At 31.1% G+C, this 13,888-nt stretch overlaps 2 protein-coding genes across 5 annotated transcripts in view; both read right to left on the reverse strand.

Moving 5' to 3' along the window:
• Nucleotides 1–13,888, reverse strand: part of Pax (Paxillin) — a 92,492-nt gene that overhangs the window by 66,343 nt on the left and 12,261 nt on the right. The window contains exon 1 of one of the 4 annotated variants that reach the window (XM_076397098.1): nt 10,689–10,784. The exons of 1 other annotated variant lie outside the window; for it this stretch is intronic. In XM_076397098.1, coding sequence (XP_076253213.1) covers nt 10,689–10,752 — 64 coding nt within the window. In that variant the 5' untranslated portion in view covers nt 10,753–10,784. Of the gene's footprint in view, nt 1–408; nt 587–10,688; nt 10,785–13,888 lie in introns of those variants that run through there. 2 more of the 4 variants (XM_076397097.1, XM_076397100.1) reach the window with 2 other exon arrangements.
• The window catches only part of MESR6 (Misexpression suppressor of ras 6), a 38,397-nt gene continuing 30,038 nt past the window's right edge, over nt 5,530–13,888 (reverse strand). The window contains exon 2 of the mRNA XM_076397105.1: nt 5,530–6,893. Within this exon, the coding sequence (XP_076253220.1) occupies nt 5,764–6,893 (1,130 nt within the window). The 3' untranslated portion in view covers nt 5,530–5,763. The remainder of the gene's footprint in view (nt 6,894–13,888) is intronic.

The raw sequence follows: 13,888 nt of genomic DNA on the forward strand, positions 1-13,888 counted from the left end.
ATTTAGCTTGAAAAAATACCTAAAATCTATGCCACTAGACTAAAACACACCTTTCAAGCATTTCTGGATAGTACTTGAATAAGCAAAGCATGATTTTAAAGAAAGGTACTTCAAAGTACTTTTTCATAAGCAAATTTTGAAGCTTGTATCTGCTTAGTATGTCTGAATCAAAGACATCAGATATACCTATGGTTAAAGGTAATATAAGAAGATTTAAGACAAACTCCAAAAGATGTTAGGAATCTGTAGGTACTTTGAAGTAACCTCGTTATTCGTCAACAACAGACTCCTTCAACGACAGTGACAATGAAATCAAAAGTCCAAATGTGTCCAAATTACGAACAAATTTAATATGTGAGTGTGATGCGCACTATAAAAAAAAACTATTGATCTACTAAATATTTTTACCTATTTTATAGAACCCGAGCTATGAACTATATGTGAAATGGGGCAAGGTTAAGCAAACTTAAGTTTAGAATTTTATAATTTCCGTGTGTGCTTCGATATGAAAACCAAGGAAAATCACGAAACGGAACGAGAAATGCAGCCACACTATCACAACACAGATTACGAACTAAAGATCGATGGATCTATTGACAGGCATCATATTAAATTATATAGTTTCATCAAGGTTACCACCTACAGATAGGACAAATAAACGTGGAGTAAAGTTTAACCATACTGAAAATGGACTCGTTGAAATTCCTCTGACAGGTTTTTAAATTATGGAATCGGTTGTTATTTACAATTTTTTTGGCATTCAAATAATATCAGAAGATGCTTAAGCACATATAGCGTTAAGAAGCATAAGGAGTATACGAGAGTTATATATTAGGTGGTTGCATGTATTCTTTTCAATTTAAAAACGTGTTTATTGAAAGAAATTGGTACAATATATATTAATAAAATTATTTTTCAACATGTTCTATGACTTTCTCCCATATTTTTGGCAATGTAGTGATATCGTGTGAACGGGACAATGTCGGTGACGGCGTAAATGACTCTCCTCGACTAACCCAGAACTTTTTGTGCTTGATATTGTGGTAGGACATTTATTTTTCATCGTCTTAACAGGTCAATTGAAAAGTTCCCGGCCTGACACATAGATGGCGCTACTAGAATTAAATCCATATGTTTTTAGTTAGCCTCAACTTTTAAACCTCAAAAGGTGCGTGTATAAATTTGACAGCTGTCGGATCATTACTTTGGGAATTATAGCATTTTGAGTGAAGCAACTTTTGTTATTGCGAAAAAAAAGGAATTTCGCGTGTTGATAAAATATTTTTTTTGAAGGGAAGAAATACAGCTGAAGCAAAAACCTGGCTTGATGCCGAGTTTCCGGACACTGCCCCAGGAAAATCAACCATCAAGGATTGGTATGCTAAGTTTAGACGTGGTGAAATGAGCACCGAAGACGGTGAATGTAATGCATGCCCAAAAGAGGTTGTTACTGACGAAGACATTTAAAAAATCTACAAAATGATTTTGAATGAATGTAAATTGAAACTGAATGAAATAGCAGACACTCTAAAGATATCAACTGAACGTGTACATTATATCATTCACGAATATTTGGGTATGAGGAAGCTCTGTGCAAAGTCGGTACCGCGCGAGCTTACTTATGACCAAAAATAACGACGAGTTGATGATTCAGAGCAGTGTTTGAAGTTGATTAAGCGTAATAAACCCGAGTTTTTGCGTCGATATGTGCAATGAATGAAACATGGCCCCATCATTTCACTCCGAAGTATAATCGACAGTCATCCGAGTCGACTGCACACGATGAACCCGCTCCAAAGCGTGGGAAAACGCAACAGTCGGCTGGCAAGGTTATGGCGTCTGTATTTTGGGATGCGCATGGAATAATTTTCATTGATTATCTTGAAAAAGGAAGGACCATCAACAGCGACTATTACATAGAGTTACTGAACCGTTTGAAAGACGAAATCGCCGAAAAACGGCCGCATTCGAAGAAAAAGAAAGTGCTGCTGCGCCAAGACAAATCACCATGTTATAAATCGATAAATTGGGCTTCGAATTGCTTCCTCATCCACCGTATGGTAGGCCGGGGATTCAATTGATTTGTAATAGCAATAAATTAGTGTTACAAAATATATACTATATTTTCTCTATTGAGTAATACATAATTCAGTAGATATAACAAACTAATTGAAGAATAATGTAAATGCAAAATTAACCTAAAAATTCCGTCTAAATTATTGCGCGAGTCTGTATCATAGTATCTTGAAGTTGCAATCACATTATACTCCACCATTTTGAATATTACAATTTTCATCCGCTTGGTAGCCTATGGTGTTCAACAGGACGGGCCTCTTACGGCTGTGATAGTTGAGGGTTCGAATCCTGGTGGAGCATGGTTGTAAAATTCTGTTGTGATTATATGTAGGCAAGACTGTAAAATCTGACACGGAAAACCATTTCAGCTAGGCTGGGTAAGACCGGATTCCAGACGGTAGACTTAATGTTAAGATTCGGGTGATTCAAAGCCTATGTTAAGTAGTCCAGTCCAGATAAAATTTTCAGCGTCCTTATTATATAAGCGTCAATGATATAGTTCAAGTGTACCCAAATATTCACCATAGGACTAGTTCCGAAATAATACAAATAATATTCTTGGAAGGTATATACATGAATAGATCGGTGAATCATATATACTCTATACATAAATTATATGAAATTTTATTTAAGGTTAACAATTTCGAATACTTTTTATTTAATATTGAATTTAAATGAGCTCAGTTCAAAAAGAAATTGGAAACACATCCCATAATAAATTAAAAGAAGACTATTATGGAAAACATGTATTATAAACTGCACATTAAAAATAAGGGAAGCAACTCATTAATCTAGGATATAGAACTCAAGAAATATATTGATATATAATAATGTTAGTTAAAAATAATTAACAACCTTAAAACTTTTCTATAGTTACATGCATCATAATAACAATAGATCATAATAACGGATTTAGAAACAAATATTATAAAAATGTTATGAAAAAATTTAGAACGAAACTTATGCAATATATTTTTGCAGTAGAGAATTACTAAAATAAAAAGACATTATATAGATTCAGAAAAATGCCACATATGTTCGACCTAATATCGAGAATAAACTTTGAAAAACAACTGAATGTATACTGAATAACATTGACGTCAAACGGTCTAACAAACTGTTCGCAAATACACCATTGCAATAGGGATAAACTATCGTAATATTTCTAAACAATTAGTTTTATCCAATTTAAACTAGGGACGTTATTAGTATTTAAAAAAAACATTAATTTGTCCATGATGAACTTTTCAGAACAAGGAATAGCGTAACAAAATATATACCCACATCAACAAAGAGATAAAATCAAAACAAGCATAGTGCCAAAACAACGTTGTTTTATAACCTCTAATTACTATAACTAATGTTTTGAAGAATTTTGCAAACACTTGGCAACATAGCCCACCAGTACCAACCCCAACCGAATTTTATAGGCTCATTCGATTACTTGTTCCAATGAATCATTTTATCTCATTCAAACTAGGATAAAATAAAAACGAAAGAGACTCTGTCTAAGTTTAAAAAATACAAGAAAATTAGAAATACAAAGCCAAGCTATACCTCTGAAAACAAAAACATAACCAAACTATTTTACTGCTCATTTTGATAAACACGACAATATTCACGAGTAATTTTTCCCGAAACCTTATTTTCAAGTCATATTATGAAAAAAGTTATAATCAAATATCTCAAACTTTGCATTAGAAACGCCAGGTGGCATTGACACCACCTACTGTTATCAAAGCCTAAATTATAAATAGCGCTCTTCGCATTAACAGATAAAAATGTTCCTACATTAAAACAATAGTAAGTAAATAAAGTCTAGTTAGAATATATTTATTTAAATAATGATCAGTTAAATGACACAGAAAATTGAGATGCATTGTTTTGTAAATGGTTAGCACACATAGAGGTCGTGATTTATGTTTCAATTTAAAATTGCCGCACCCTAAAACAATTTTAAAATGTTATTGCGACTATTTCAGTATTGTGTTAAGTTTCTATGCTAGCAAAACATATATAAGGTATGAAATGTGAAAGGGTTTGAAGTACAAAAACCTTTAATTTACTTTAAAATACTATTTAATTTTATGGAAAGAAGAAGCAGCTTGTTGAACGGCGATACAAAAGGACACTAAGAGGTTTTTATCTATTATTAAATAAATCAAATCCCTATCTCAACGTCTCACTCGTTGCACCTTTCAGTCTTAATAGGTGGTAATTTTTTTTCAATTTATAAACTTCTGTTTATCTTGTTTTTTCTGCTTTTTACTTGTTCTTTATTTCTGGAAATGATTCCCACCATTTTTAACAAATAATTATAAATAACTAAAATGGTTACACTGCATAAACTTTAATTAAAGTAATAGGTACTCGGAGCAGTGTTTGAAGATGATCAAGCGTAATAAACCCGAGTTTTTACGTCGATATGTGACAATCCAATCGACAGTTATCCGAGTGGACTGTACACGATGAACCCGCTCCAAACTGTGGGAAAACGCAACAGTCGGCTAGCAAGGTTATGGGGTCTGTATTTTGGGATACGCGTGGAATAATTCTCATTGACTACCTTTGAAAAGGAAGGACCGTCAGCAGCGACTATTACATAGCGTTATTGAAGCGTTTGAATGAAGAAATCGCCGAAAAACGGCCGCATTTGAAGAAAAATAAAGTGTTGCCTCACCAAGACAATGCATGGTGTCACAAATCAGTGAAAACGATGGCAAAAATCCATCCATCCACCGTATTCTCCAGATCTGGCCCCTAGCGACTATTTCCTGTTCTCAGATCTCAAAAGAATGCTCGCTGGGAAGAAATTTTCGTCGAATGAAGAGGTAATCGCCGAAATTGAGACCTATTTTGAAGCAAAGGACAAATCGTATTACAAAAATGGTATCGAAAAGTTGGAAGGTCGCTATAATCAGTATATCACTCTGGAAGGGAATTATGTAAATATTCAAACTAATTTTACCAAAAAAATGTGTTTTACTATGCTAGGCCGGGGACTTTTCAATTGACCTGTTATGATGGACCTTCGTGAATATTGGTAGGCCTCATTTCAAACTATATAATAATAAACTACATCACATTTATTAGATTCAACTTATTTATTATTCTACTTATACTTACTCTAGTTTAAATTATCTAGAATCTCCGATAGAGAGACTTTCTTTATAGAAAAAAATTGAACAAGAAAAACGAGGTACTAGAAATGTGTAAGAAAATATAGCAGAAATAAACATAAAAATTGGTAGCTTGTGATTAATTCGGAATTCGTCAAACCAATAAAACATTTTGGGTAGATTCATAGACACGAATGAAATGAATGAATGAGTCTATTAATTCATACTTCAAACGCAAGAACAGTTACACTAAAAACTTATACTGGCTTTCAACGATGACCAAAGAAGTTATGGAATAATTGGTGCTTAATATATTTAAAATGAAAAAAGCCACTATTTATTATTATTTATTAATCATCACAATTAATCAGGACAATACAAAACAAAATAATGAACTAGTTCAGATCTAGATTCGTTATCATTGAAAAATATTTTCGTTAATGACTATTTTAAGGATCTAAACTATTTTTACTACACTTGGACAACACTACAAAAAATATATAGAATATGTTTTGACAGATAGGGAATTTATGACTCTCGTATATACATCAAATCATTAAAACTCTTTTCACAATGTTTCCTCATCTACGTTGTCTTTATAACTTAACACTGGTGTTTCACAATTATACTTGTCTTTCAATATTTCTAACACTTTTTCTTGTATAGTATCAACATCCTCTCCAGGGGTATAATCATCTTCTGTCGACCGGGAGATCGTAATAACCACTGGAGCTGTAGACAAACTTTCCAGAAATGTCGTAAAAGTTTCAAACATGACTTCCAATTGTTCTTCTGTTGAAACATGGTGTGGTAGATCTGTGTCATCCCAGGTACAGCCAGCGTCATGTATCAACTCCCAATCAATGTACTCTTCCGAATAATTCTCTAATAACGTCTCATACAATTTTGTAATTTTCAAACCAACATCGGGATCAGTTATATCGTCTAGTTTTAATTCTTTGTTATCTTGAATAGACTTAAAAGTTCGTTCTAATTGTTGGAGTTGGTCTTCACGTTCTTTAGTGAAGGAGATCAAAGCATCGTCAGTCTTAGACTTGAGAGGTTTGAATTTGTAAATTTCCTTTACCCGTTCATACATATTAGCTTTGTCGTAGAGTTTTCTAAAAGGATTACTAGTACTGAAGAAGTCTAAATCTATATCTAGGATATACGGAGCAGTACAAGTACTTAGCGTGATTTTAATTTGACTTAAATCATCATTACCGTTCATTATTCGATTTCCCAAAGTTGCTACATTCAAACGAACTTCTTTGATGTGGTCCAGTTCTTGCTCACTCTTATACAAACCTTCATAAACAAAGTAATTTTCTTTGCAATTTACGCGAATTGTTCCCTGAGTTTTGTCTCTTCCAATTTTGAAATAATAATCGCCATCATCGATTTGTTTAGCCCAAACGGGCTTTACCCAAAACAAATGTGTAAAATGACCAGCGTACGCAGCTGGCATTATCCAATTTTCGATGCTCAGCTCGTCAAATAACTCGGTCTTGCTGTACACCTTTTCCGCCGGCATCTGTTTGGGAATCAGCATGTCTGGATGGGAATCGAAATGGATCAAAGTGATGCCTTGGCAGGGCAAGTGTTTAGACCCTATATTTCGGTATATAAAAGGAATAACTTCGTTGTGATACTCGACGATATAGATAGGAATTTTCTTGTACTTCTTCAGTTGGAAACCTGTCAAAAAATGGCTAATGTTTTCATTCAGGATTGGCAAATGGTTTTTTATTAAATTGTTCATGTATTTAGGTGTGGTACTTAATTAAATGATTGATCAAAAAATTTTCAATAGATGTTATTCAAATACCTAAACATAATTTCTAAATTAGGAGTTAACGAATGAAATAACACAAAATATATGTCGAAAATATTTAATTATATTCCAACAAAACAATGTCAACAATGAGCTTTGATTTTATTGTAGAAGTTGTATTTAGTATCAGTGGAGATATCATAGTCAATTCATACCAAGCTATTTTGGGAGAAAATCAAATTCTTAAACAATACGTTCACGTTAGTGTCTTATAATTGTTTTTGCTGCTTATACTTCTACGTTTTCATTAAAAAAATCAATAAATCAGTTTTTAGATGTATTCTTCAACTAAACAATAGTTATCACATTTTGAATCAACAATTGTGTTTTTAGGACAGTTTAAGACTGAGAAAAAATTGAAATTCCACTTCTCTGGACAGTGCAGAATTTTATAGTAAAACAAGCACTCAAAAATCAAAAATGACTCCAAAAACTGAAGCAAGTGAACTGAACTGAAACAATTATCACGTTATATAACAGAGAAGTCTCAATACATAACTAATGGCTTGTGAGATATTACATCAAAAACAAAACAAGAAGTTGCTTTTGACCTAGAAATGTTACCGATCATAGATCTTTTTTTAAGGATAAAGGCCAATATTACCAATACTAAAAAAGATACCAACATTGAAAACAATCGAAATATTATACAACTGCTTAGTGTTAGAAAGGCAATATTTCCCTGAGATGTTAAAGCCTCATTAACTTCAAGACGCGCCAAAATAAGTTTTTCTTTAGGACTAATCGGAAACGCTTTTGTCTCAGTCAATACATTTGTTAATCTATCTATACGATTTTATGAAGAAGTCGAACAATAATTCAAAATTTGGTTTGATTCTATCATAAAAACTTGGATTTGATTGCATTTTAATCTTTGTACTATGGAATCTATATATTCCCAGAAAAATAATGGTCTATATATCATTCAAAATTAAATACCATACCTCATATAAAACATGCGATATCACAAATGTTATGTTTATACAATATATTAAAACACTGATTAATATTTTTATTCACAAAAATAATATTATAATGCAAATATTATCAAATAATGTCAAACATAAATATAGACAAAATATAATCATAATATCATAATAAATATCATAATAAATATTAGACACAACTAGTAGATATAACAACAAAGGAAATGTGGATAGATTTCACAACCATCAAACAAACAAGTGTAAATTGATTATGTTAGCTAGTTTTTAAATATTTCGTAATAAATCTGAATTGATTATCTGGAAGCCTCTTGATATAGACAATATATTATAATTTCTAAAAAAAGGTATTGAAGCTCAATGTTAAAATTAACTAAGCGAATTAACCGGCCAATATATAACTTTTATTAAAATATTATTAAAACTTGATTGATATTAAATCTAGGAAGACTAGAATAGAGAGTATTGTGATCGACAAACAGTAATACTTTTGAATTAGTAAACTTTTGTAATTCGACTCATCAGATCAAAAAAAGTAAAACAAACAGTGTATCCAAGGAAGATTAGTTTGAAAGGGAAGAAATACATCTGGAAAAATAAATAATCTGTTTGTTACTGCGGAGGTTATATTATATTTTGGTAGATAACGGTAGTATTGAGTTTTAATATTTGACTACCGCCAAGAATATTACGCTCTACAGATATAGTTCATTTCAAAATTTGCAAGGCTTATTATAAATTGTTAAAAATTTCACTAATTTGGATTGATTAAGTTGGTTCAATATTATGCGCCTTTTAATTTATTTCTTATACAATGAAATAAAATACTATTACAACCACCAGTAAACTATTATAATTTCTATAAAATACTTTATAGATTAATTAGGTTAGTTAATTATGAATAATTTTTTTGATTATTGTAAGGCCCTATGGTATGAGAAATACATGACTATATACTGACATACTGATTTACTAATATACGATACGATTTTAGTACGAGTTTACGAATGAAATAATGCAACTTAATGTAAATATATGTAGAAAATATTGAATTATGTTCCAACAAAGCAACGTCAACAATGAACATCGATTTCATTGTGGAATTCTCTATGAATAAGAACACTTTTGAAGAAAATGTCGTATTATGTACTGTTATGTACTGAAATACTGATGACAGCTTATGTGACAGCACTATTTGATAGGAGTATTCCGTTCCGGAGTATAGTAGTTCAGTAGAAAAGTCTATCATCCTTATGTTGGCTAGATGCTATATAAGTATAGAATGTTCATGTTTTCGCACAATTTGTATATACATGTTATATAACGCAACTGGTTACCTGGCTCACATTAAAATAGGATTGATTGGGCGATACAGTATTTAATTATGAAAATTTGATTAAATCGTAATATGCTTTAAAATATTTAATAAAAGTCAATAATGTTATATTCTTGAATTTTACCTTCAGCTTTTTTACTTCACGTTCCTTACTTACATGACAAAAAACTTAAACAACAAATGTAAACGAATTTATTTATGTAAATTTCAAACACTAATCACTAATACATGTCATTTTGATCGATGGCCTTTTTTGGTCAAAGTGCAGTTTCGTCACTGTAGAATATATGAAATTTCTTGAAAAAAAATTGAACTATTAAGAGAATTTTGCAGAAGTCAAAATAAGTGCCAGTCGCAGGGAGCTAGATCTGGGTTATATCTGAATCAAAACTTCTCAGTCAATCTGTCTTAATTCATACCGAGTCACTAAAATTGTGTGGCGTGCTGGAAAAGAATGCTTTTCCTATTGATTGACATTAACTGTTAATAGTAGGGAATCAAATTAATAACTTAATCAGGTTTTATCGGCTAATGATGAACAATTATTTTCCAATCTCACGGAACTGGTCACGGTTTCGTCACTGTAGAATATATGAAATTTTTTGAAAAAAAATTGAACTATTAAGAGAGTTTTGCAGAAGTCGAAATAAGTGCTAGTCGCAGGGAGCTAGATCTGCGTTATATCTGAATCAAAACTTCTCAGCCAATCTGTCTCAATTCTTACCGAGTCACTAAAATTGTGTGGCGTGCTGGAAAAGAATGCTTTTCCTATTGATTGACATTAACTATTAATAGTAGGGAACCAAATTAATAACTTAATCAGGTTTTAGCGGCTAATGATGAACAATTATTTTTCAATCTCACGGAACATTTCCTCGAGGCCAATGCAGCAATCAAAATTTTCAGATGGAAAAGGAGCAAATAAATTCAGATCCTCGCGTTCATTTAAGCAGTCACCATCATAAATACCACATCATTTTCGATGAAACTGAGCTATATTTCTTCATATTCTGAATTAAAAAAGCAAAATATAAATAAAAAAATACCCCAAAAATCTCCATTTTCAAAGTGTAATAAATTTTGACTATGCGCTATAGTAAGCTTGTATTAAATTATTACAGAAAGTATTACTACAGATATTCGATTTCAAATCTATCTATTAGGGAAAAAGCGAAATTACTTTGTCCTCAACTTAATACAATACTTGCATATACAAACAAATTTTAGTCCACATTACAAAAATATAATTACTATATTTCAAAACCAATACAAATACGTTCTCATCAATCCTAACATAACAGATGGAATAAACACAAAAAACGTAAGGGCGTATAAATATGTTGGATATTAACATTATGTTGAGAAATGGTTTAACTCACTTTTTGCTCGTAATATCTCTTCATCAGTCACAGGCCTGCGATGAGCAAGAAATTTCTGAACCATCTTCTAACATAAAAAACCAACACATGCACACAAATGCAACAATAGAACCGCACTGCTTCGGCATCAAAGTCAGTCGCGAGACACTTTCATCTTTGGTATTGTAGGTTGACATTGCACAAGACCATACCGGGCTTAGATAATAGTGGGTGGCGTTACCAATTCTCAAAGTGATTTTATATCGCTAATTTACCCACATAATGATCTTTAGCCTGAGTATAATTACTATAATAACCAATTAAATGTGTTACGGCATCATTAAATAATTGACGATTGATATTGACGAAATGGCGAATGCATTTTATTCGTTTTCTTTGAAAGATTCAATCGCTGCAATACATCAGTGGTATTTATATTATAAAATCAAACTAAAATACTCAAAATATAAAATATGATAAATTTGTGAGAATTTCTATTTTAGATTATACACTTAACTATTTTATTCCTCGTAAAAGGGCTCAACAATATTGAACTGTTTTTAGAAATATTATTAGAATAAAGACAATAATATTAAACCCTTTTAATGATTTTAAGACCATTATCAGTACTGACACATCACTGATAAATATGAATATATACGATTTTGTTTCCAAAGTTTGAAATGTTATGCAGGATTATTCATATATTGCAAATACATCTTGAAAAATTCTATGTATATAACTCTTCATTGTCCACTATTTTTAACTCGAATGAGTAAGGGATTCATCATGATCCCATATTCGATTTTATTAGCTGGTAGCAGACTCAAATCAAGGTATGAAAATTCATCACCAATAATAACGTTATTAATAACTTGATGGCCTCCACTATATCAACATTGTCAGCAAACTTCTAACATATTTTGCTTTTTAAAACAAACAAATTTGCCCAATGATGAAATACAAACTTACATTCTTTTTAAAATATGCATAAGCTAGATAGTTTCAATATCTTTATCATGTACAAGTTATAAGTTAGCTAATGGTTTCCTAAATTGTAATTGGTCACCTTAAGTAACGATCAAAATGAAGTATAATAGTATGGCAACGTTATCAATCAATAAATTGGTTTAGGCAAATAAGTTTTTTGTATAAGGGATTAATTTGTAGCTTCCAAAAAGTTATTTAATAATTACATACAGGGAACATTATTACATCTTGTTGCATGCTGGAAATACTGCTTCTGTATAAATACGCGAGACGTATGTATTGCTTAGTTTACATGCCAAATTTCAGTGTATCATATACTTTGTTCTGCGATCAGTGAAATGTCGTCTGTAAGAAAAAATTCTGAAATACTTAACATTTCACGAGTGAGAGTACCCACGGTAATGACAGCATGCACAAAATATCATAAAATATCATCGACAAAGAGGAATAGAGGTGGAAGCCCAAGATTAACCGACAGAACATTAACAAAGATTGTGGCCAGACAACATAAAAGTACCGTGGCAAAACTGTCCGAAGAACTGAGACAACTGATGATTAGAAGAATGTGATATGATCAGATGATATCATATGAACATTGTATATATATATGTATATATATATATATATATATATATATATATATATATATATATATATATATATATATATATTGGAAATTGGTGGAAATTGAAAAAAAATGTGATTATGACATCCAAGCATGGTAAACTAAACGATGTTAAATTTTATAGACCTATTTATTTACTAAGATATTATTAGCGTCTTAAAACAAGAACAATTCGACAAACTAACAATTAAACAACAATCGAGAAGTTTTAAATAGAGATTATAATCATTTAGTTCAAATCTGTTTACATCAACTTTAAAACTTAGAGGAAACAAGAATTTCAGGTAAGTTTGATCTCTTTCACTCTCTCGGTCAGTACCCGGCCCATCTGGCTGGCAGTAAGGGTTGCGTTTACCAGTACGCATCGTATTTGTACAGGTAAAAATACCCAATTTTTAATGTATTAAGAATGGATGATTTTTTTAATGACTTTTGATAGGCTTAACAAAATATTTAATTCATTACCAGACATTTTTATGATTGTTTGTAATTTTCCAGACGCTACATTTTATTTATAAAAAAAACTTTCAAATTATTTCAGTATGGCTATAATCATTATATGATATTATTTAAGTATCAAAATATGTAAAAATAATTTGCCAGACAATAATTCTATTGTTAAATAATAAGGAACATTGATTAAGTCCGGAAAATAAAAAAAGGTATGTTGAAAGAGTGCTGTCACTAGAGTGTCGGCCGCCGAGAAAAATAACGATATTTTACAAAATATATCATTTTATCGATATATCGGAGAAAAAAATATTGATATTTTTTTTTCTATATAGGGATATTAATAAACTCTTACAATCAAGTACCAAAATCAAGCCAAACCTCTAAACGTAAGTACTAAAATACACTAAACTTTAAACGTTTATTAAAAATAATTATATATTTTTTTTAAAGTTAAAGAAATGCATTGGCACAAAAATATCGATATATCGACCAAAAAGATCCATATATATCGATGTTAAGCCTATCAAAAGTCATTACAAAAATATCTATTCTCAATTAATTTAACATCATGTTAGACAGAAAGCAAAACACATTAGAACCAAAATAAAACAACTATACTGGTTAGTCGGAAGATACTCTCAACTTGATCCAAAAGCAAAGAGGTTATTTATAAGACAATTATAGAGTAAACAAAAATTCAAATCAAGTAGTCAACCAACGCTGTCAAAACAAGGTTCTTCGATGCCTATCGCTACGTAAACAACGAAGAACTGCACGATGACCTGGAAATCAAATAGCTTTGCGAAGTTATCCAAGATTTCGCCTTGAAACACGAAAGGAGGTTACTAATTCATACTAACGTGGAAGGAAAACAACTGCTAGACAGCGCGCAACTTATATAAAATGTATACCTTTAGTGTAAACTATAGCTATAAGTTATTATAATTTTATAATTGAGGAATACATATTGATGTATTTTCTGGCACTCGTCTTGCTTGTGAATTAATCTAAATACAAATGAAATGCAGTAATAAATTAATTTATAATTAAGATTGTACTAAGCATATCTAATAAAGATGTTATAAAAAAAATCCCAATTAATTTAAAAATTGAGTATTTTACCTTTGCAGGTACAATTGGCACTGGTAAACGT

Source organism: Rhynchophorus ferrugineus, unplaced genomic scaffold (genome assembly GCF_030347505.1).
Source record: "Rhynchophorus ferrugineus isolate W39M unplaced genomic scaffold, kcgeb_rfMv2 rfM2, whole genome shotgun sequence".
NCBI classification, from domain to species: Eukaryota; Metazoa; Arthropoda; class Insecta; order Coleoptera; family Curculionidae; genus Rhynchophorus; species Rhynchophorus ferrugineus.